This window comes from Oncorhynchus kisutch, unplaced genomic scaffold, assembly GCF_002021735.2.
Source record: "Oncorhynchus kisutch isolate 150728-3 unplaced genomic scaffold, Okis_V2 scaffold2951, whole genome shotgun sequence".
Classification (NCBI taxonomy): domain Eukaryota; kingdom Metazoa; phylum Chordata; class Actinopteri; order Salmoniformes; family Salmonidae; genus Oncorhynchus; species Oncorhynchus kisutch.
In genome coordinates this window covers 398,230-422,911 of record NW_022264896.1, presented here as the reverse complement: position 1 = coordinate 422,911, position 24,682 = coordinate 398,230, and the positions used below count along the sequence as shown (strand labels likewise).

At 44.3% G+C, this 24,682-nt stretch overlaps 3 protein-coding genes across 5 annotated transcripts; all 3 read left to right on the top strand.

The window, feature by feature from the left end:
* The first annotated feature begins 532 nt into the window (after window positions 1-532).
* LOC109885390 (C-C motif chemokine 13) lies at window positions 533-5,198 on the top strand. Of its 2 annotated transcripts, XM_031820001.1 has the most exons (4): window positions 533-574; window positions 3,451-3,588; window positions 3,702-3,828; window positions 5,004-5,198. In XM_031820001.1, the coding sequence occupies exons 2-4, from the start codon at window positions 3,525-3,527 to the stop codon at window positions 5,113-5,115; spliced, it is 303 nt and encodes a 100-aa protein (XP_031675861.1). In that variant the 5' UTR covers window positions 533-574; window positions 3,451-3,524; the 3' UTR covers window positions 5,116-5,198. The 2 variants fall into 2 exon arrangements, with proteins under 2 accessions (XP_031675861.1, XP_020332829.2); XM_020477240.2 differs by lacking the exon at window positions 533-574 and having other exon boundaries at window positions 3,406-3,588.
* LOC116371126 (C-C motif chemokine 13-like) lies at window positions 581-2,575 on the top strand. The gene is made up of 3 exons (XM_031820000.1): window positions 581-872; window positions 999-1,125; window positions 2,266-2,575. The coding sequence occupies exons 1-3, from the start codon at window positions 806-808 to the stop codon at window positions 2,375-2,377; spliced, it is 306 nt and encodes a 101-aa protein (XP_031675860.1). The 5' UTR covers window positions 581-805; the 3' UTR covers window positions 2,378-2,575.
* A 5,568-nt stretch (window positions 5,199-10,766) lies between the features above and the next one.
* On the top strand, window positions 10,767-23,846 carry LOC109885389 (uncharacterized protein KIAA0895-like). Of its 2 annotated transcripts, XR_004208845.1 has the most exons (8): window positions 10,767-10,992; window positions 11,809-13,103; window positions 14,586-14,729; window positions 17,956-18,088; window positions 18,575-18,880; window positions 19,094-19,191; window positions 19,649-22,841; window positions 22,885-23,846. XR_004208845.1 is itself a non-coding variant. In XM_031819999.1 (7 exons), exons 2-7 carry the CDS (start codon window positions 11,853-11,855, stop codon window positions 19,808-19,810), a joined length of 2,094 nt encoding a protein of 697 aa, XP_031675859.1. In that variant the 5' UTR covers window positions 10,767-10,992; window positions 11,809-11,852; the 3' UTR covers window positions 19,811-23,846. The 2 variants fall into 2 exon arrangements, 1 of the variants encoding a protein (XP_031675859.1); XM_031819999.1 differs by having other exon boundaries at window positions 19,649-23,846.
* The last annotated feature ends 836 nt before the right edge of the window (window positions 23,847-24,682 follow it).

The window sequence follows — 24,682 nt, the reverse complement described above, 5'->3', positions numbered from 1 at the left end:
TGATTTAATCTCACTATGATGTAAAGGTTAACAGTATGCTACAGGTTTTTAATCAAAATACACACATCCTGAAATCTGCAATTAAATGTTGAAAGACACATAGTCCATTTCAATCAAATAGAATTACTTACAAACTAGTTGGTTATGATGTAGAGAACTTAATTTAATCTTAATTATTCTTGTACTTGATGTAATGTATCGTATAGTATACAGTCCACTTTAATATCCTTCCTTTGACATGCAATTCTCCAGTAAATGTGTTCTGAGTATTTCAGAAAATAGCAGCGCTGCTGAACATCTTGGAGGAAACAGAGTTACAGAGAATTGAGGAAGAGGAACCTGAAGGGCAGCATGTTGGTTCTTAGAAAGATATTCAGAGTGAATGAAGGAATAGAGGGGAGATTCCCCCGTCAATTGTCAATGGGTCTGATGGACCAGCTCTCTGTATAAAAGACAGGTCAGATCAGACCACCAGAGCATCAGCTAGACTTCTGACACAGAACCAGACCAGAACTTCAGAGACCAGAGCATAAGAGACCAGAATATCAGAGACCAGAACATCAGAGACCAGAACATCAGAGACCAGAGCATCAGCTAGACTTCTGACACAGAACCAGACCAGAGGTTCAGCTAGACCTCTGACATAAAACCAGACTAGAGCATCAGACACTAGAGCATCAGACACTAGAGCATCAGACACTAGAGCATCAGAGACCAGAACATCAGAGACTAGAGCATCAGAGACCAGAACATCAGAGAACATCTCAGACAATACAATCTTCAGCATCTCAACCATCTCTGAACCATGAAGACCCTGACTGCTCTACTCCTCCTGGGACTGCTCTGCTCCCTCCATACGACATCTGCACAGCGTACGTGTGTGTTTGTGTACAGTGTGTCTACAGTGTGTGTGTATAGTGTGCATATGAGTGTATAGGAAGAAGCACCACATGAGATGCCTGTGTTGACCAGTGAGTGTGATCATTCTTTGTTTCCAGCTGTCATGGGGATTTCAGCAATGACTGCCAGAGACTGCTGTGTGAAGTTCTCCCAGAAGAGGATCCCTCTTGGTGCAGTGGTTTCAGTTTCTCGAACCTCTAGTAGCTGCCCTCGCCAAGCACTGGTGTAAGTTAACCACCACCACACACACACACACACACACACACACATACACACACACACACACACACACACACAGATTTAGATTTCTACGGGACATAACATGTTCTATATCCTTGGTGGGCGGGTCCAAATGTGTTGCAGGGCTGCATGGTTACAACCTCTGTTGCTAGGGCTGCATGGTTACAACCTCTGTTGCTAGGGCTGCATGGTTACAACCTCTGTTGCTAGGGCTGCATGGCTACAACCTCTGTTGCTAGGGCTGCATGGTTACAACCTCTGTTGCTAGGGCTGCATGGTTACAGCCTCTGTTGCTGGGGCTGCATGGTTACAACCTCTGTTGCTAGGGTTGCATGGTTACAACCTCTGTTGCTAGGGTTGCATGGTTACAACCTCTGTTGCTAGGGCTGCATGGTTACAACCTCTGTTGCTAGGGCTGCATGGTTACAACCTCTGTTGCTGGGGCTGCATGGTTACAACCTCTGTTGCTAGGGCTGCATGGTTACAACCTCTGTTGCTAGGGCTGCATGGTTACAACCTCTGTTGCTGGGGCTGCATGGTTACAACCTCTGTTGCTAGGGCTGCATGGTTACAACCTCTGTTGCTAGGGCTGCATGGTTACAACCTCTGTTGCTAGGGCTGCATGGTTACAACCTCTGTTGCTGGGGCTGCATGGTTACAACCTCATAGAGGTTCTATATTAATATATATAAATGAATGTTAAAACATTTGAAATATTCTGGATAGAATGTTGTAATGGTTTGACAGCCCTAATAATGACATAGTGATTCTGAATGTAATTGAATGGCCCGATACTTGTCTTCATACTCAGCCAGTAGGACTGTAGGTACATGCACAATACACACAGAGTCATGTTGGAACATCCATACAGTAGTCTTCCACATGTGGAAGACTACTAAATATTTTACCTTTATTTTACTAGGCAAGTCAGTTAAGAACAAATTCTTATTTTCAATGACAGCCTAGGAACAGTGGGTTAACTGCCTGTTCAGGGGCAGAATGACAGATTTGTACCTTGTCAGCTCGGGGATTTGAACTTGCAACCTTTCGGTTATAAGTCCAACGATCGAAACCACTAGGCTACCCTGCCACCCCTAATATATGTGTGTTGTTTATGGGTTGCAGGTTTACAACAAAGAAAGGGAATCGATTTTGTGTCGACCAATCTCAGGCCTGGGTCCAGAGTCATGTGACCAAGATTGAGAGCAGATCGTTGTCTCTGCCAGGACAACGATGATGTCATCAACCACCGCCACCACAAACTCACTGCAATAACTGTCAGATCTGTCAATAATTTTTTTTAAATATTTTTGTTGTACATACAGTAATATTATTTCATTCTTATTTATTTACAATACTGTGAAGTTACTGTGTATTTTGAAATTGTTTTGTCAACAAACAAAAAAAATTCAGCAATAAAGCTAAATAATTTTAACATTTTTAATAACGAAGTTAATTGTATTCTTATTGTGGTATTCATACTTTGATTACAAAAGCTTCACATTTTGTGAGTGCGAGTTCTTCACAACCACTTCAGCCGTGCTGCCAGTTACATGGACAGATATCAACTATTTCCATAGACAAGCGACCAGCAGATTCAGCATGTTGGTTGTTTCTTCTTTCAGGAAACAGTTCATGTGTTAGAACTCATGGAACTACAGAGAACTCTGTTTCCAAGACAACAGAGGTCAACAGTCAGGAACACAGAAACAGAATAAACTGTTCAACTCAACTGCAACAAAACTCTTAGATATCTGTTACATACTGCAGATTGGTGAAATGTGCTGTTTTTCACTTTCCCTTCCTCATTTCCAAGTTGTGAACTTTAAATCACAACCTAACAGGTCTATAACTCTGAACATTAACCAACAACCTAACAGGTCTATAACTCTGAACATTAACCAACAACCTAACAGGTCTATAACTCTGTGAGATTTAACCAACAACCTAACAGGTCTATAACTCTGTGAGATTTAACCAACAACCTAACAGGTCTATAACTCTGTGAGATTTAACCAACAACCTAACAAGTCCATAACTCTGTGAGATTTAACCAACAACTTATTTTGACAAACTATTTTGATTCCTTTCAAGAATGTCAGAACCAATGCATAATGTACATATGAATGCTGAGCAAGCAATTCTACACAAGTTGTTATTGTCAGCAGTGCTGAAGTGAGTCCTACTTTTGACCAGAGAAGAGGAACAGAAATTGAGGGAAGGGCTTTTCATGGTTGAGTTGTTATGTAATAGCTGTTCATATATAATGAGAGATCAGAACAGAACTCAGACATAGAATGAGACTAGAACATCAGAGACCAGAACATCAGAGACCAGAACATCAGAGACAATACAATCTTCAGCATCTCAACCATCTCTGAACCATGAAGACCCTGACTGCTCTACTCCTCCTGGGACTGCTCTGCTCCCTGCATACGACGTCTGCAGGTGTGTGTGTGTTTGTACAGTGTGTGTGTACAGTATGCATATGAGTGTATAGGAAGAAGCACCACAAGAGATGCCTGTGTTGACCAGTGAGTGTGATCGTTCTTTGTTTCCAGCTGTCATGGGGATTTCATTAAAGACTACCAGAGAATGCTGTGTGAAGTTCTCCCAGAAGAGGATCCCTCTTGGTGCAGTGGTTTCAGTTTCTAGAACCTCTAGTAGCTGCCCTCAACAAGCACTTGTGTAAGTTAACCACCACGCACGCACGCACGCACGCACGCACGCACGCACGCACGCACGCACGCACGCACGCACGCACGCACGCACGCACGCACGCACGCACGCACGCACGCACGCACGCACGCACGCACGCACGCACGCACGCACACACACACACACACACACACACACACACACACACACACACACACACACAGATTTAGATTTCTACGGGACATAACATGTTCTATATCCTTGGTGGGCGGCCAAATGTGTTGCAGGGCTGCATGGTTACACTCTCTGTTGCTAGGGCTGCATGGTTACACTCTCTGTTGCTAGGGTTGCATGGTTACACTCTCTGTTGCAGGGCTGCATGGTTACACTCTCTGTTGCAGGGCTGCATGGTTACAACCTCTGTTGCTAGGGCTGCATGGTTACACTCTCTGTTGCTAGGGTTGCATGGTTACAACCTCTGTTGCTAGGGCTGCATGGTTACACTCTCTGTTGCTAGGGCTGCATGGTTACAACCTCTGTTGCTAGGGCTGCATGGTTACACTCTCTGTTGCTAGGGCTGCATGGTTACAACCTCTGTTGCTAGGGCTGCATGGTTACAACCTCTGTTGCTAGTGCTGCATGGCTACAACCTCTGTGTTGCTAGGGATGCATGGTTGCAACCTCAGAGGTTCTATATTAATATATACAGTGGGGCAAAAAAGTATTTAGTCAGCCACCAATTGTGCAGGTTCTCCCACTTAAAAAGATGAGCGAGGCCTGTGATTTTCATCATAGGTACACTTCAACTATGACAGACAAAATGAGAAAAAAAAATCCAGAAAATCACATTGTAGGATTTTTAATTAATTTATTTGCAAATTATGGTGGAAAATAAGTATTTGGTCACCTACAAACAAGCTGACTAAATACTCTTTTGCCCCACTGTATATATATATAGATTAATCGTAAAACATATTCTGGATAGAATGTTGTAATGGTTTGACAGCCCTAATAATGACATAGTGATTCTGAATGTAATTGAATGGTCCGATACGTGTCTTCATACTCAGCCAGTAGGACTGTAGGTACATGCACAATACACACAGAGTCATGTTGGAACATCCATACAGTAGTCTTCCACATGTGAGTTTGGTGTGTGCCTTGTTTAGTTACCCCTAAATATGTGTGTTGTTTATTGGTTGCAGGTTTACAACAAAGAAAGGGAATCGATATTGTGTCGACCAATCTCAGGCCTGGGTCCAGAGATATGTGACCAAGATTGAGAGCAGATCGTTGTCTCTGCCAGGACAACGATGATGTCATCAACCACCGCCACCACAAACTCACTGCAATAACTGTCAGATCTGTCAAGAAAATAAATATTATATTTTTGTTGTACATACAGTAGTATTATTTCATTCTTATTTATTTACACTACTGTGAAGTTACTGTGAACTTTAAATCACAACCTAACAGGTCTATAACTCTGTGAACTTTATCCAACAACCTAACAGGTCTATTTTTTTATTTTTTTATTTATTTTACCTTTATTTAATCAGGTAGGCAAGTTGAGAACAAGTTCTCATTTACAATTGCGACCTGGCCAAGATAAAGCAAAGCAGTTCGACAGATAAAACGACACAGAGTTACACATGGAGTAAAAACAAACATACAGTCAATAATGCAGTATAAACAAGTCTATATACAATGTGAGCAAATGAGGTGAGAAGGGAGGTAAAGGCAAAAAAGGCCAAGATGGCAAAGTAAATACAATATAGCAAGTAAAATACTGGAATGGTAGTTTTGCAATGGAAGAATGTGCAAAGTAGAAATAAAAAAATAATGGGGTGCAAAGGAGCAAAATAAATAAATAAATAAAAATTAAATACAGTTGGGAAAGAGGTAGTTGTTTGGGCTAAATTATAGGTGGGCTATGTACAGGTGCAGTAATCTGTGAGCTGCTCTGACAGTTGGTGCTTAAAGCTAGTGAGGGAGATAAGTGTTTCCAGTTTCAGAGATTTTTGTAGTTCGTTCCAGTCATTGGCAGCAGAGAACTGGAAGGAGAGGCGGCCAAAGAAAGAATTGGTTTTGGGGGTGACTAGAGAGATATACCTGCTGGAGCGTGTGCTACAGGTGGGAGATGCTATGGTGACCAGCGAGCTGAGATAAGGGGGGACTTTACCTAGCAGGGTCTTGTAGATGACATGACTATAACTCTGTGAACTTTATCCAACAACCTAACAGGTCTATAACTCTGTTTGACAACCTATTGTAAGATCTTGTGAGAATGTTAAAACCAATGCATAATGTACATATGAATGCTGAGCAAGCAATTCTACACAAGTTGTTATTGTCAGCAGTGCTGAAGTGAGTCCTACTTTTGACCAGAGAAGAGGAACAGAAATTGAGGGAAGGGCTTTTCATGGTTGAGTTGTTAAGTAATAGCTGTTTATATATAATGAGAGAACAGAACAGAACTCAGACATAGAATGAGACTAGAACATCAGATACCAGATCAGACAATACAATCTTCAGCATCTCAACCATCTCTGAACCATGAAGACCCAGACTGCTCTGCTCCCTCCATATGACGTGTGTGTGTGTGTGTGTGTGTGTGTGTGTGTGTGTGTGTGAGTGTGAGTGTGAGTGTGAGTGTGAGTGTGTGTGTGTGAGTGTGTGTGTGTGTGTGTGTGTGTGTGTGTGTGTGTGTGTGTGTGTGTGTGTGTGTGTGTGTGTGTGTGTGTGTGTGTGTGTGTGTGTGGAAGCCTGTCTCTCTCTGGTGGTTTCTGCTGTTTAGAGTCCTACACCACCAGGAAGCCTGTCTCTCTGGTGGTTTCTGCTGTTTAGAGTCCTACACCACCAGGAAGCCTGTCTCTCTGGTGGTTTCTGCTGTTTAGAGTCCTACACCACCAGGAAGCCTGTCTCTCTGGTGGTTTCTGCTGTTTAGAGTCCTACACCACCAGGAAGCCTGTCTCTATGGTGGTTTCTGCTGTTTAGAGTCCTACACCACCAGGAAGCCTGTCTCTCTGTTGGTTTCTGCTGTTAGAGCCCTACACCACCAGGAAACCTGTCTCTCTGGTGGTTTCTGCTGTTTAGAGTCCTACACCACCAGGAAGCCTGTCTCTCTGGTGGTTTCTGCTGTTTAGAGTCCTACACCACCAGGAAGCCTGTCTCTCTGGTGGTTTCTGCTGTTTAGAGTCCTACACCACCAGGAAGCCTGTCTCTCTGATGGTTTCTGCTGTTAGAGTCCTACACCACCAGGAAACCTGTCTCTCTGGTGGTTTCTGCTGTTTAGAGTCCTACACCACCAGGAAGCCTGTCTCTCTGGTGGTTTCTGCTGTTTAGAGTCCTACACCACCAGGAAGCCTGTCTCTCTGGTGGTTTCTGCTGTTTAGAGTCCTACACCACCAGGAAGCCTGTCTCTCTGGTGGTTTCTGCTGTTTAGAGTCCTACACCACCAGGAAGCCTGTCTCTCTGGTGGTTTCTGCTGTTTAGAGTCCTACACCACCAGGAAGCCTGTCTCTCTGGTGGTTTCTGCTGTTTAGAGTCCTACACCACCAGGAAGCCTGTCTCTCTGGTGGTTTCTGCTGTTTAGAGTCCTACACCACCAGGAAGCCTGTCTCTCTGGTGGTTTCTGCTGTTTAGAGTCCTACACCACCAGGAAGCCTGTCTCTCTGGTGGTTTCTGCTGTTTAGAGTCCTACACCACCAGGAAGCCTGTCTCTCTGATGGTTTCTGCTGTTTAGAGTCCTACACCACCAGGAAGCCTGTCTCTCTGATGGTTTCTGTCATAACGACCCCCAGCAGCTGCCCTCGTAAAGCTCTGCTGTAAGTAGCATGGACTATATCCTCAACACAACAAGATGGGCTGCTTTCTGAATTGACCTAGAGACACCGAAACATCACATTCATAGAACACGTTGAAGTTCCACAAATAAGGTGCAGGAAAACCAAAAGCTGATTTACCAAACTCCGTAGAGACCAAAGGAATTTCCAGAGTTGGCCATCCCTGAGACTGGGTGTGGTGACTCGTGTCTAGAGGTTAGTAATGATGTTAGGTACAGTGGCCGTTTTTGTGGGAATATAAACAAAAAAAAATGAAAACACAGCAATGTATCATCCTACGTGATATCAGAGACGGCCAACCCAACTTCACGGTAGAGAATGTATCATCCTACGTGATATCAGAGACGGCCAACCCAACTTCACGGTAGAGAATGTATCATCCTACGTGATATCAGAGACGGCCAACCCAACTTCACGGTAGAGAATGTATCATCCTACGTGATATCAGAGACGGCCAACCCAACTTCACGGTAGAGAATGTATCATCCTACGTGATATCAGAGACGGCCAACCCAACTTCACGGTAGAGAATGCGGTGCCGAGTGCTGATATTACCACCCGTAATGAAGAGCGGTGCGCTATGACGAACTGAATCTTAAGGCTCTATTAACGAAGTGGCAGCTGCGTTAGTATAGATGATGCCGCCATAGTTTCGGACCGATATAGGAACGTCGACTGAATGATCTGCTTTCTACCATTTAGCGAGAGGCAGGACCTGTTTCTATAGAAGAAAAGACCATTTTAATTCTCAGCGAACTCATCAATGTGCTTTTTAAAAGACAGCTTTCCATCTATCCAGATGCCCAGGTATTTGTGAGCAGGTACACGATCAATATGAAGAACCATCCAAAGTACATATGCTGAAATCATCGTAGTTGTTTTTATGTGCTCTAGAGAACAACATGTACTTTGTTTTTTTTTTACCTGCATTCAATACTAATTTCAGGTCAATTGAGTTGTTCTGTAAGACAATGAAGGCAGACTGTAGTTCAGATAGAGCCTGGTCAACGTTGGGGTCAATAGCATACACAACACTATCAACGGCATACAAGTGTAGGTTACAGTTTGTTTTACAGACAAGTCGATATTTTTGATACAAACAGTAAAGAGTACAGGACCCAGAATGGACCCCTGCGGGACACCTTTCTTAATATCAAGGAAACCCGATTTAGCATCATCCGTAGATACACATTGAGCTCTATCTGTCAAGTAATTGTTTAAACCAGTTACATGCAGCCTGGTCTAGGCCAACTGAGGAAATTAGCAGTGAGTGATCAACAGTATCAAATATTCTACTAATCTATACTAGCCTACTTTTATTGATTAATCGTTACATGAAATTAAATTAACCAAAATGTGAAATCATACACGAACCGATGTTATTTTATAAACTTAACACTGAAATAAAACTCATTTTGAGGATCTTTCTATCCTATGCAGAGTGATTGTAGTAAGTAATATAGCTTACATTTAGTTTTTTTAAATGATTATGCTGTTAAAAGGGGCAGTACAGTGAAAAAACGTGATTGTCCTATTTATTTTTTAAATTATATTTCCACTCTATGAGGTCGAAATAACACTGAAATTGTGAACATTATGATAATGCCTTTTTAGTGTCATCTTTTTGGAGAGAGAGAGAGAAAAAATAATCGCCTGGAATTTCATTCTGTTCAGGCGAGATGGAGTTATTGGCTCACAGCATGACATCACAATCAGATTATTATGACCAATGACCAGTCATCTTTTATTTGCATATGTCTCCTCCTACCTTGAAGGGGTCGGCTCTAGACCAGAGCCTGGAGGATCCTATTCTCCAGCATATTAACATGTGTATCGGCAGAGCCACACAATCAGATTGAGCATTTCAATGGCAAAAGGAATCTCAGGAAAATAAATGATAAATAAAAAAATATATGAAATAAACACACAATGATATATTAGACAAAGTTATTTAAACATTTAATTAAAAAGACTGCATGGGGGCTTAATTGAAGACCTTTGGATGGCTTCTGGGGACCGTTTAACCATAGGTCTATTGACTGATACATAGAAATACCCAGAGCCTTACAGTGATTTCGGAAAGTATTCAGACCCCTTGACTTTTTCCACATTTTGTTACGTTACAGCCATATCGTAAAATTCATTAAATTGTTTTGTTTTTTCCCCTCATCAATCTACACACAATACCTCTTAATGACAAAGCAAAAACAGGTTTAGAATTTGTTTTCTCATTTATAAAAAAAAAATAAACACTGAAATATCAAATTTACATAAGTATTCAGACCCTTTACTCAGTACTTTGTTGAAGAAACTTTTGCTGCGATTACAGAGTTGAGTCTCTGGGTATGACGCTACAACCTTCTCCCCCGATTGCTCAGTTTGGCCAGGCGGTCAGCTCTAGGAAGAGTTTTGGTGGTTCCAAACTTCTTCCATTTAAGAATGATGGAGGCCAGCTGTGTTCTTGGGGACCTTCAAGGTTGCAGAAGGTTTTTGTACCCTTCCCCAGATCTGTGCCTCAACACAATCCTGTCTCGGAGCTCTACAGACAATTCCTTCGACCTCATGTCTTGGTTTTTGCTCTGACATGCACTGTCAACTGTGGGACCTTATATAGACAGGTGTGTACCTTTCCAAATCATGTCCAATCAATTGAATTTACCACAGGTGGACTCCAATGGATGATCAATGGAAACAGGATGCACCTAAGCTCAATTTCAAGTCTCATAGCAAAGGGTCTGAATACTGTAAATAAGGTGTTTCTGTTTTTTTATAAATTTGCCAAGATTTGTTTTTAACGGTTCTTGATTTGTCATGCGGTATTGTGTGTATGTAGATTGCTGAGATTTTGTTTGTTTGTCATTTAATCCATTTTATAATACGGATTTATAATACGTAAAAAAAAATCTAGAAAAAGTCATGTGGTCTGAATGCTTTCCGAAGGCACTGTATATCTCAATATATGGATTTCACTATGAAGACTCTAACCGTTATATTTATGTGGGGCTTATGTGAACCTCCGGGAACGTAGCCTACGTGCTCCTCGTTGCTCCGTCGCCTCCGAGAGATGCCACGTGCGTAAGGACGCAGGATAGCGGCACGCACTGCGCATGGCACTTTCGAGTTCCTCAGCTGTGCCGCCGCGTCATATCTTCCAACACAGTCCGAACTTCCTCGCATGCCTCTCCGGGCGGCCCATCCACTATAGCTGCTCATATCCAATGAGCATTTTTCACCGGGCGCCACCGGAAACCTTCCCGCGGCTCATTGTGGAGAGAACAAGCAGAGCTGGGCGTCATGAATTAAAGAAAAGCCTGCATTTGCAAATCTGATCACCAAACCCCGCTGCAAGGTAAAAACATTTAAGAACAAGATTATTGGAGTTTCGGTTATTGTCTTGTTTAATTCATCCTCGATTTATTATCTGATTCTGAAGATCAGATCAGAAGAAAACTACACATGTTGATAGAAAACCGTTATTTTTTTGTCGATTCATCCTTTACTGTCATTGAATACAATATATTGACAATTATGGCTATTGGCATGACTATAATAATAACACGGTGTCATAAAAACGGTTTGCTGTACTCTACAACATACTATTTGTGCCATTACATTACGACAATGTCACAATAACGGAGAGATATCCTGCAAATGTGTATGCAATACACTTTGGTGGTCCGAATGGATAATTAAACCTCACTACAATACACAGCAGAAGTCGCGATCGCCTTGTGTAAATATAGGCTACATATGTAGTAGGCTAAAACATCTATATGATTCGGATCTTTAGTTTTTTTGTTTTGAAGTCATTACTAGTCCCATATATGGGATGACTGGAGCCCGTCCCGCCGTCCCGACCATCTAGTTTCGTATTCAGCAGCACAGAAACCCCGCCCCTGACCGAGCCCTGTCTATGTTGCAGGGCAGGCCGATTCAAATCGGAGGTATACTTGCAGCAATCAGACCGTTGGACATGTGTGTGTCCCTGTCCAGATGGCTCCTAGGCCAGTAATGGATTCATGTAATCCAGTTAAAGCGATGGCACAAATGTTTTTGAACTTGTTGTCACCTGTTCCTGACACAAGCACTGACTGCATTAAAAAGGTCATACCAATCAATGGGTAATTTGTGACAGACCCTAAAGCTGACCGTCTTGTGTTTGCAGTGTGGTGTGGTTGGACCAGCGGCAGCAGAGCTGTTGCAGTGGAGATGGTTTTGGACCCGGGTGAGGACTGTATGGATCGGACGGACGTCGACGGGGTTGGAGGGAGCAGCAGCACCACAGACCTGACGGGTCCAGAACCAAGACCGGACCCTCGCAAAACCACCACAACCGACAGCACCGGACTAGAAAACACCAGCCCAGAGCCTCCCATAACCAACAGCACCAGACTAGAAAACACCAGCCCAGAGCCTCCCAAAACCACCAACAACAACAGCACCAGACTAGAAAACACCAAACCAGAGCCTCCCAAAACCAACAGCACCGGACTAGAAAACACCAAACCGGATGCCCCCAAAACCACCACCAATACCAGACTAGAAAACACCAGCCCAGAGCTTCCCATAACCAACAGCACCGGACTAGAAAACACCAAACCGGATGCCCCCAAAACCACCACCAACAGCACCCCCACTAAAACAGAAGAGACCAGGCCTGACACTACCAAAACCGCCAAAAGAACAGAGGAACCAACAGCGGATCCTCCCACCACCACCAACACTAGGCTCCACGCCAGGACAAGCCGTGTCACTAAGAGGGAGCGGGTATCCAACTCCCACAATGGACCCCAGCCTCAACCTCAGTCGTTGGTGGCAGATGTCAGCCTTACCCCCAGCCCTAGGTCCAGTGTTGGCTCCTCTACCAACTCCTATCGCTCAGTTTTACCATTCGATGGACCGGTTGTCTCTCTGCGGCGGGACGTCACCGTGGCAACGGCCTCGTCTCGGAATAAGGTGGCGACCAGACCCGCTCTCCACCGGCCCCTCAGCCTGGACGTGACGCCTCTGCGCCTCCGTGGCTCCGAGCCCGCTCTGGACCGTGGGGTCCTACAACCCCCCTGGCGCAGCGCTGGGGGTCCCTCCACTGCCCCCTCGCCCCCAGCACGCTCCCTCACCAGCCCCAGCCTGGGCCCCGGAGGCTGGATGCGCCGCAGCGAGAGCACCTGTACCGTCAACAACTCCTCAATGGGCCTCCGGGCCACCAGGGGGCGTATGCGTCCAGCCACCTCCCTTCCCCACATTGCCCGGGGGTTTGGAGGGGCCTCCCCGCTGCCCTTGCCCTCCACACCACGAGGCCCCTGTCTCCTTGTGGCCCTAAGACCCATTAACCTAGACCAGGAGAGGCAGGCCTTCTTCCAGTCCGACTATAAATACGACCCCCAGTTTGAGTACTCGACCCCGGAGCCCAGCGCTGTGCTGGAGAAATACAAAGATGGATCTGACCTCTTCCTTGCACAGGTAGGCCTCTCTGTCTGGCAAAGATATTATCTGACCTCTTCCTCGCACAGGTAGGCCTCTCTGTCTGGCAAAGATATTATCTGACCTCTTCCTCGCACAGGTAGGCCTCTCTGTCTGGCAAAGATATTATCTGACCTCTTCCTCTCACAGATAGGCCTCTCTGTCTGGCAAAGATATTATCTGACCTCTTCCTCGCACAGGTAGGCCTCTCTGTCTGGCAAAGATATTAGATGGTAGGAAGATAACCCACTCTGGGGATTTCTGCATTTTTTGTTATTATGTGTGTTTTGTGGCAAATTAACTTGAAATGTCTTCCTCCTGACATATTGTATCTTAATAAACTCTCTTTCACTGGATGTTTCACTCTCTCTCTGTCTGTCTCTCTCTGTCTCTGTCTCTCTCTCTCTCTCTGGGTGTTTCTTTCTCTGTCTCTCTGTCTCTCTCTCTGTCTCTCTCTCTCTCTGTCTCTCTCTCTCTGTCTCTCTCTCTCCTCTCTCTCTGTCTCTCTCTCTGTCTCTCTCTCTCCTCTCTCTCTCCTCTCTCTCTGTCTCTCTCTCTCTCTGGGTGTTTCTCTCTCTGTCTCTCTCTCTGTCTCTCTCTCTGTCTCTCTCTCTGTCTCTCTCTCTCTCGCTGTCTGTCTCTCAATTTCAATTTAAGGGGCTTTATTGGCATGGCAAACATATGTTGACATTACCAAAGCAAACGAACAGTAATGAACAGTAAACATTACATCACAAAAGTTCCAAAAGAATAAAGACAATTCAAATGTCATATTATGTCTATATACAGTGTTGTAATGATGTGCAAATAGTTAAAGTACAAAAGGGAAAATAAATAAGCATAAATATGGGTTGTATTTACAATGGTGTTTGTTCTTCACTGGTTGACCATTTCTTGTGGCAACAGGTCACAAATCTTGCTGCTGTGATGGCACACTGTGGAATTTCACCCAGTAGATATGGGAGTTTATCAAAATTGGATTTGTTTTCGAATTCTTTGTGGATCTGTGTAATCTGAGGGAAATATGTGTCTCTAATATGGTCATACATTGGGCAGGAGGTTAGGAGGTGCAGCTCAGTTTCCACCTCATTTTGTGGGCAGTGAGCACATAGCCTGTCTTCTCTTAAGAGCCAGGTCTGCCTTCAGCGGCCTTTCTCAATAGCAAGGCTATGCTCACTGAGTCTGTACATAGTCAAAGCTTTCCTTAAGTTTGGGTCAGTTTCCACCTCAGTGTTCAGGTATTCTGCCACTGTGTACTCTCTGTTTAGGGCCTGTGTTTTTGCTCTGTTTTTTTGGTAAATTCTTTCCAACGTGTCAAGTAATTCTCTTTTTGTTTTCTCATGATTTGATTGGGTCTAATTGTGTTGCTGTCCTGTGGCTCTGTGGGGTCTGTTTGTGAACAAACCTCTCTCTCTCTCTCTCTCTCTGGGTGTTTCTCTCTTTCTCTATCTCTGGGTGTTTCTCTCTCCTCTCTCTCTACAGGCTGTTGGGATTATGGAGTGTATTCTGAGGAAGTTTGGTAACTATGAGAACTTTGAGGAAGTGACGGGAGGAAGTATTTTACCAAAGAGTCGAGTCTGGGCTGCTGCACGCAAGTACCTGCAGAAGGAGAACTGTGTAGGAGAGGTGAGTGAGGTTTCACATGTTACGGGTAGTGTGTTGGAGGGTTGGTGTGTTATGGGTAGTGTGTTGGAGGGTTGGTGTGTTATGGGTAGTGTGTTGGAGGGTTGGTGTGTTATGGGTAGTGTGTTGGAGGGTTGGTGTGTTATGGGTAGTGTGTTACGTGTGGTGTGTTGGAGGGTTGGTGTGTTATGGGTAGTGTTTTGGAGAGTTGGTGTGTTATGGGTAGTGTGTTGGAGGGTTGGTGTTTTGGAGGGTTGGTGGGTTACGAGTAGTGTGTTGGAGGGTGGGTGTGTTATGGGTAGTGTGTTACGTATGGTGTGTTACGGGTAGTGTGTTGGAGGGTTGGTGTGTTATGGGTAGTGTGTTACATGTGGTGTGTTGGAAGGTTGGTGTGTTGGAGGGTTGGTGTGTTACGGGTAGTGTGTTACATGTGGTGTGTTGGAGGGTTGGTGTGTTATGGGTAGTGTGTTACATGTGGTGTGTTGGAAGGTTGGTGTGTTGGAGGGTTGGTGTGTTACGGGTAGTGTGTTACATGTGGTGTGTTGGAGGGTTGGTGTGTTATGGGTAGCGTGTTACGTGTGGTGTGTTGGAGGGTTGGTGTGTTGGAGGGTTGGTGTGTTACAGGTAGTGTGTTGGAGGGTTGGTGTGTTACAGGTAGTGTGTTTGACGGTTGGTGTGTTAATAAGATGTCTTTGTGCAATGATGAAGGTAATGATGATAACCTTGTCTAGGTGGTGGTGTGTCTGATGATGTAATGATGAAGGTAATGATGATGATGAAGGTGATGATGATAAACCTTGTCTAGGTGGTGGTGGTGTGTCTGATGATGATGATGATGATGATGATAAACCTTGTCTAGGTGGTGGTGGTGTGTCTGATGATGATGATGAAGGTAATGATGATGATGAAGGTGATGATGATAAACCTTGTCTATGTGGTGGTGGTGTGTCTGATGATGATTCTGGTGATGATGATGATTCTGGTGATGATGATAAACCTTGTCTAGGTGGTGGTGGTGTGTCTGATGATGATGATGAAGGTAATGATGATGATGAAGGTGGTGATGATAAACCTTGTCTATGTGGTGGTGGTGTGTCTGATGATGATGATGATGAAGGTAATGATGATAACCTTGTCTAGGTGATGGTGTGTCTGATGATGTAATGATGATGAAGGTGATGATGATGATGATGAAGGTAATGATGATAACCTTGTCTAGGTGATGGTGTGTCTGATGATGTAATGATGATGAAGGTGATGATGATGATGATGAAGGTAATGATGATAACCTTGTCTAGGTGATGGTGTGTCTGATGATGTAATGATGATGAAGGTGATGATGATGATGATGAAGGTAATGATGATAACCTTGTCTAGGTGATGGTGTGTCTGATGATGTAATGATGATGAAGGTGATGATGATGATGATGATGATGAAGGTAATGAAGGTGATGATGATGATGATGATGATGATGAAGGTAATGATGATAACCTTGTCTAGGTGGTGGTGTGTCTGATGATGTAATGATGATAACCTTGTCTAGGTGGTGGTGTGTCTGATGATGTAATGATGATGATGAAGGTGATGATGATAAACCTTGACTAGGGAGTAGAGGTCAACCGATTATGATTTTTAAACGGCGATACCGATTATTGGAGGACCAAAAAAAAAGCCGATACCGATTAATCGGCCGATTTTTATATATATATTTGTGATAATGACAATTACAACAATACCGAATGAACACTTATTTTAAGTTAATATAATACATAAATAAAATCATTTTAGTCTCAAATAAATAATGAAACATGTTCAATGTGGTTTAAATAATGCAAAAACAAAGTGTTGGAGAAAAAAGTAAAAGTGCAATATGTGTCATGTAAAAAACATTTAAGTCCTTGCTCAGAACATATGAAAGCTGGTGGTTCCTTTTAACATGAGTCTTCAATATTCCCAGGTAAGAAGTTTTAGGTTGTAGTTATTATAGGACTATTTCTCTCTATACCATTTGTATTTCATTAACCTTTGACTATTGGATGTTCTGATTGGTACTTTAGTATTGCCAGCCTAATCTCGGGAGTTGATAGGCTTGAAGTCATAAACAGCGCAAAGCTTGAAGCACAGCGAAGAGCTGCTGGCAAATGCAGGAAAGTGCTGTTTGAATGAATGCTTACGAGCCTGCTGCTGCCTACCACCGCTCAGTCAGACTGCTCTATCAAATATCAAATCATAGACTTAATTATAACATAATAAACACACAGAAATACGAGTCATTAATATGGTCAAATCCGGAAACTATCATTTCATTTATTCTTTCATTGAAATACGGAACCGTTCCGTGTTTTATCTAACGGGTGGCATCCCGAAGTCTAAATATTGCTGTTACATTGCACAACCTTCAATGTTATGTCATAATTATGTACAATTCTGGCAAATTAATTACAGTCTTTGTTAGGAAGAAAAGGTCTTCACACAGTTGGCAACGAGCCAGGCGGCCCAAACTGCTGCATATACCCTGACTCTGCTTGCACAGAACGCAAGAGAAGTGGCACAATTTCCCTAGTTAAAGAAATTCATGTTAGCAGGCAATATTAACTAAATATGCAGATTTAAAAATATATACTTGTGTATTGATTTTAAGAAAAGGCATTGATGTTTATGGTTAGGTACACATTGGTGCAACGACGTTTTTCACGTTTTCCGTGAATGCGCTTGTTAAATCACCCGTTTGACGAAGTAGGCTGTGATGCAATGATAAATTAACAGCCACCGCATCGATTATATGCAACGCAGGACAAGCTAGATAAACTAGTAATATCATCAACCATGTGTAGTTAACTAGTGATTATGTTAAGATTAGTTTTATTTTTACAAGTTTAATGCTAACTAGCACCTTACCATGGCTCCTTCATTCCGATTAATCGGTCGACCTCTACTAGGGGGTGGTGGTGTGTCTGATGATGATGAAGAGTATGGTGGTAACGTTGTCTAGGTGGTGGTGGTCTGTGTGATGATAAAGAGTATGGTGTTAACTTTGTCTAGGTGGTGGTGTGTCTGATGATGATGAAGAGTATGGTGTTAACTTTGTCTAGGTGGTGGTGGTCTGTGTGATGATGAAGAGTATGGTGGTAACGTTGTCTGGGTGGTGGTGTGTCTGTCTGAGGAGCTGCTGTCCCAGGCGGTGATGATGATGATGATGATGAAGAGTATGGTGTTAACTTTGTCTAGGTGGTGGTGTGTCTGTCTGATGAGCTGCTGTCCCAGGCGGTGATGATGGTGGAGAGTTGTCGTCCCACTCTGACTATCAACCTGTCTGGAGCACGACAACACTGGCTGGAGGGCATGCTCAGGCATGAGATAGGTACAGTACTGCACCATACAGCATGTGTTTACTGTGGGGGATCTGGGATGGGAGATGGGGGGTATGGGATGGGAGATGGGGGGTCTGGGATGGGAGATGGGGGGTCTGGGATGGGAGATGGGGGATCTGGGATGGGAGATGGTATTTTTTTTAATATATTTTTTTTACCTTTATTTAACTAGGCAAGTCAGTTAAGAACAAATTCTTATTTTCAATGACGGCCTAGGAACAGTGGGTTAACTGCCTGTTCAGGGGCAGAACGACAGATTTGTACCTTGTCAGCTCGGGATTTGAACTTGCAACCTTTCTGTTACTAGTCCAACACTCTAACCACTAGGCTACCCTGCCGCCCCAAATGTGTGATGGGGGGTGTGTTTATCATCCACACAGCATCATAAATTAGTTCTGAGTTATAATTTGGGTGTCCTACTAGTGACACAGTGCCTCAATTACATCCTCATGTTATTCCATCTCTGTCCCTCCCAGGAACCCACTACCTTCGAGGTGTGAACAACAACCTCCAGCCCTGGTCTACTTCCGCAGGCAGGAAGCAGTATGGCCTCAAACCGGCCAATCCCACGGAAGAAGGCCTGGCCAGCCTGCACAGTGTGTTGCTACGGAAACAGCCCTACCTGTGGCGCGCCGCTCTGCTCTACTATACGGTGTATCACGCCACCAGGATGGGCTTCAGCCAGCTCTTCAGCCACATCGCTCAGTTCGTCCAGGATCCCGCGGTGCGCTGGGAGTACTGCCTCAGAGCCAAGAGGGGACAGACGGACACCTCGGAGCCTGGTGAGAGTGTGTGGGTGTGTGTGTGTGTGTGTGTGTCGTGTGTGTGTGTGTGTGTGTATGTGTCGTGTGTGTGTGTGTGACTACACTAACCATTGCACATGTACCAGTAGTAGATCTATGCACCCAAAAGAATCATGACTTATTTTGTAACATTTTTTTTAAAGGATTGGTAGTCCCTGTGTTGACTTGATGGTTTGTGTGGTTGTGAATCAGGCTGTTTCAGTAAAGATCAGGTGTACCTGGACGGAATCCTCAGGATTCTACGACATCGGAGGAACATCGACTTCAAGATGCTGACCTCGCTAGGCAAGGTCAGTCGTCATCCTCCCGTACAGGATCGGTTCATGTTTATTTCCCCCCCACGGCGATGATATATAGTTTGGTTGTTTCATGGTGGACACATTTGCAGCAAAAAAAAAGCTGAATTGTAGTTTATACGGCAGCGTAGCCTAGTGGTTAGAGCGTTGGACTAGTAACTGGAAGGTTGCGAGTTCAAACCCCTGAGCTGACAAGGTACAAATCTGTCGTTCTGCCCCTGAACAGGCAGTTAACCCACTGTTCCCAGGCCGTCATTGAAAATAAGAATGTGTTCTTAACTGACTTGCCTAGTTAAATAAAGGTTAAAACATTTTTTTTTAAATACATACCTCATAATAGAGCACAGACAAGGCTGTTGTAATATCAGATGGGGTTGGAAAGAGGTTGAGTCTGTAAATTTGCCACCGATGTGATGATGATGATGTTAACCTTCTTCTTCTGGTCCTCCAGGTGTCGTTTGAGGACGTAGAAAGGCTACGGCACATCGCTGTCCTGCGCCGGACCAGAATCCCTCACTTCATGCAGGACCAGGAGAAATACCTTCAGAATCTGGACCACATTGTCACGGTCAACGAACTGAGCGACGCTCAGCTTAGAGAACTCCTTCCCTGACCGACCGACCTTCAGCTGAGCGTCGCAGTAGATCACCTGCTGGGCGTCAACAAAGGTGGCGATTCAACATGTAGAATGGTCGGGAAATGAATAGAAAATCGCGGATGATGTTCGGTGGTCAGAGGTGTTAAGAATGGTCACCTGCTGCTAATTACCTCTGGTCAGCGTGGTCTGTTTTCCCCTTGACTGACTGACCCCCTCTGGTCTAGACTGGCCATCCATCCTTGACTGACCCCCTCTGGTCTAGACTGGCCACCCATCCTTGACTGACTCCCTCTGGTCTAAACTGGCCATCCCATCCTTGACTGACTCCCTCTGGTCTAGACTGGCCATCCCATCCTTGACTGACTCCCTCTGGTCTAGACTGGCCATCCCATCCTTGACTGACCCCCTCTGGTCTAGACTGGCCATCCCATCCTTGACTGACTCCCTCTGGTCTAGACTGGCCATCCCATCCTTGACTGACTCCCTCTGGTCTAGACTGGCCATCCCATCCTTGACTGACTCCCTCTGGTCTAGACTGGCCACCCATCCTTGACTGACTCCCTCTGGTCTAGACTGGCCATCCCATCCTTGACTGACTGACCCCTCTGGTCTAGACTGGCCATCCCATCCTTGACTGACTGACCCCTCTGGTCTAGACTGGCCATCCCATCCTTGACTGACTCCCTCTGGTCTAGACTGGCCATCCCATCCTTGACTGACTGACCCCTCTGGTCTAGACTGGCCATCCCATCCTTGACTGACTCCCTCTGGTCTAGACTGACCCTAATCCTCCCAAGTGTCATTCATCACTGCTGTTGGAAAGCCCTGGAAATGAAGGCCAGTGTCCGACAGACAGAGTGTGTGGAACGAACAGATCAACACTCAGATCATATCTACTACGATTGGATCATATTCACTATGGCTGGGGCCTAAACAGCAACCTATTCTCTGTATAGAGCCCTATGGACCTTGTTCAACAGTAGTGCACTACCCTATGGGCCCTGGTCAACAGTAGTGCACTAACCTATTGGACCCTGGTCAACAGTAGTGCACTACCCTATTGGACCTTGGTCAACAGTAGTGCACTACCCTATGGACCTTGGTCAACAGTAGTGCACTACCCTATGGACCCTGGTCAACAGTAGTGCACTACCCTATGGACCCTGGTCAACAGTAGTGCACTACCCTATGGACCCTGGTCAACAGTAGTGCACTACCCTATGGACCCTGGTCAACAGTAGTGCACTACCCTATGGACCCCGGTCCAAAGTAGTGCACTATAAAGGGAACAGGCTGCCATGTGGGATGCATCCTATATCATGGTCATACAGTCCAACAGGTCAGTGGATTGTTGTGATGACAGCAGTCCTGCAGGGAAACAGAACAGTTCTTCTGATACCTGGATGACGTCTCCCAACCCCCTGGATGATGTCTACCTTGGGGTTCATATTCAACCCCCTGGATGATGTCTACCAACCCCCTGGATGATGTCTACCTGGGGTTCATATTCAACCCCCTGGATGATGTCTACCTGGGGTTCATATTCAACCCCCTGGATGATGTCTACCAACCCCCTGGATGATGTCTACCTGGGGTTCATATTCAACCCCCTGGATGATGTCAACCAACCCCCTGGATGATGTCTACCTGGGGTTCATATTCAACCCCCTGGATGATGTCTACCTTGGGGTTCATATTCAACCCTCTGGATGATGTCTACCAACCCTCTGGATGATGTCTACCTGGGGGTTCATATTCAACCCCCTGGATGATGTCTACCTGGGGTTCATATTCAACCCCTGGATGATGTCTACCTTGGGGTTCATATTCAACCCCCTGGATGATGTCTACCAACCCCCTGGATGATGTCTACCAACCCTCTGTTTGAAATGAATTGTTTTTTAGTCAAATATATGTGTTGTGGCTTCTTGTGGTCAATTTGCAGTCTATAAATAATTTCTAATGATGTTTTCCAAACCTCTGAACATCTGCTGAAGAATGTAAAAATGGTTCTGTGGCTGAATCTAGGTGATGTTCCCCTGCTGTAACCACCAGCTAACCTGGCTACAAGGTTGAGCTCAGTTCAGGAAGTACACTGAAATTCCAATTCTCTTCAATAAAAGAACATTTGGAATTTGGTTTACTTTCTCTATTGACTGGAATTGAAATGGAATTGAGCCCAACCCTGTCTGGCTGTATCATATAAAATACCCACTGGCCAAAAACTGGTTGAATCAACGTTATTACAGCATTCCAACCAAAAGCAAATGATCTGCGATGAAATTCAATCAATGTGGAAAACTGATTGGATGAGAAAGTTATCAACCAATGGGAATTTAGTCTATTTTACACCCATCTTTTAACCTAAATCCAATGTCAATGGGAATTTAGTCTATTTTACACCCATCTTTTAACCTAAATCCAATGTCATTGTGACATTTTTTGTTAATTTAACATTGGATTCATGTTAGTTGACAACTCAACCAAATGTAAATCAAAACTAGACACTGAACTGATGTCTGTGCCCAGTGGGTACATAGCCTACATTATACCACTGCAGCCCAGGTCTGTAAAACTGTGCTTCTGCTTCTTACACCTCTGGAAACAACCACAGGGTCATGTCATGGCATTTGTAAGTTATTTCATGTCTGTTTTTATTTTCAGGACAAAAACAATGAATGTCTATGGTATTAGTTCTGTATCTCCTTTTTGTGGAGCTGATTGTTTTAAGCGTTTAGCTTTGCTAAAAAGAACAACAAGGAGCACTCAGTTCTATTCCAGAACACAGGTAAAGAACACCAAGGAGCACTCAGTTCTATTCCAGAACACACGTAAAGAACACCAAGGAGCACTCAGTTCTATTCCAGAACACAGGTAAAGAACACCAAGGAGCACTCAGTTCTATCCCAGAACACAGGTAAAGAACACTAAGGAGCACTCAGTTCTATCCCAGAACACAGGTAAAGAACACCAAGGAGCACTCAGTTCTATCCCAGAACACAGGTAAAGAACACCAAGGAGCACTCAGTTCTATCCCAGAACACAGGTAAAGAACACCAAGGAGCACTCAGTTCTATCCCAGAACACAGGTAAAGAACACCAAGGATTTATTTTCCAAAAACCAGGTAAAGAAGACTAAAACTATTGAGAGCCAATAGACTCATTCTGACTGGTCTGAATGTTCACTTAAAATAAATCTTCCCTGGTATTAGTTTCTACCACCATTTAACAACACATATCTTATTGTGTGGTTAAATCAGACCCAGTTCTGATTGTTATTTTGTTGTGTTGAGCGAGAGCTCCCTTGGTGGGCTTCAAGCTCCCTTGATATCAGCGCTACTGTATTAATGTGATGTGACTGAGCTGAAGGCCTGAGCTTCCCTTGCCTCCGCCTCACATGGGATCCTTTGTCTTCTATGCCAGGTCCATGGACGTTATAGACCGCGTTCCCCTGCTCAGACATTGCTGGACCAATGGTTGAGTGCCACTTCATTGACTGTGCTGTCGGGCACCAAACCGATATAACATGATGTGGTTATCTGATCGGTTAAACACCTATCCAGGCGTTGTAAGATCTGGAATGCATCAGCAACATCTGGCCAGAGGAACACACCCATATATAAAACGACAGGCCTCTGAGATACGCTACTATGGCAACCTTAATTCATACTGTCAGGCAGCCAAAGCTGACTAATCACAGCAGCTTCCTCCTTTCCTATGTTTGACAGGGAATGTGCGTGATTGGCTGTAGAGAAGAAAGGTGGTGTTGTGGGCGTGCCTTAGATGGGTTTTCGAATAGAACTCACCTGGGATGCGTTCAGCAGGACACGACGTTGTGGAATTGTGTCAGCTCTATTCATAGCATTTCTCTCTGCAGTGTTCAGTGTATTACAACCTGCTGAACGCAGCCCTGCTGAAGTTAGACTTCTGTAGACTGCATTTTAATCATCACTCTTTTATCATTTGTATTGCATGAATGTTGCACATTTTATGTTCTGGAAATAATCTGGGATTCACAGATTATTTATTAAAAACAACACATTAAAACTGACGTCGTCTATAAGTTTCATAATTTACATTTTGGAATGTATTAGATACTGATCTGAGAATTGGTCATATTTTGACTTCGGTAGAAAGTATTCAGACCCCTTGATTTCTCCCCCACATTTGATTAAGTTAGCCTTATTCTAAAATTGATTAAATAATTATTTTTTTTAATCCTCAAACTACAGACAATAACCCATAATGACAAAGCAAAAGTGACATTTTCGCTAATATATATTAAAAATTAAAAAAATGAATTACCTTATTTACTTAAAGTATTTAGACCCTTTGCAATGAGACTCAATTGAGCTCATGATCATCCTTGAGATGTTTCTACAACTTGGAGACCACCTGAGGTAAATTCATTTGATTGGACATGAAAAGGCACACACACCTGTCTATATAATGTCCCACAGTTGACAGTGCATGTCAGAGCAAAAACCAAGACATGAGGTCAAAGCAATTGTCCATAGAGCGCCGAGACAGGATGGTGTCGAGGCAACGATCTGGGGAAAGGTACCAAAAAATGGCTGCAGCATTGAAGGTCCCCAAGAACACAGTGGCCTCCATCATTCTTAAAATGGAAGAAGTTTGCAACCACCAAGACTCTACCTAGAGATGGCAGCCCTGCCAAACTGAGCAATCGGGGGAGAAGGGCCTTGGTCGGGGAGGTGACCAAGAACCCGATGGTCACTCTGACAGAGCTCTAGATTTCATCTGTGGAGATGGTTGTCCTTCTGAAAGGTCCTCCCATCTCTGCAGGACTCCACCAATCAGGCCTTTCTGATAGAGTGGCCAGACTTCAGTAAAAAGGCACGACAGTGCGCTTGGAGTTTGCCAAAA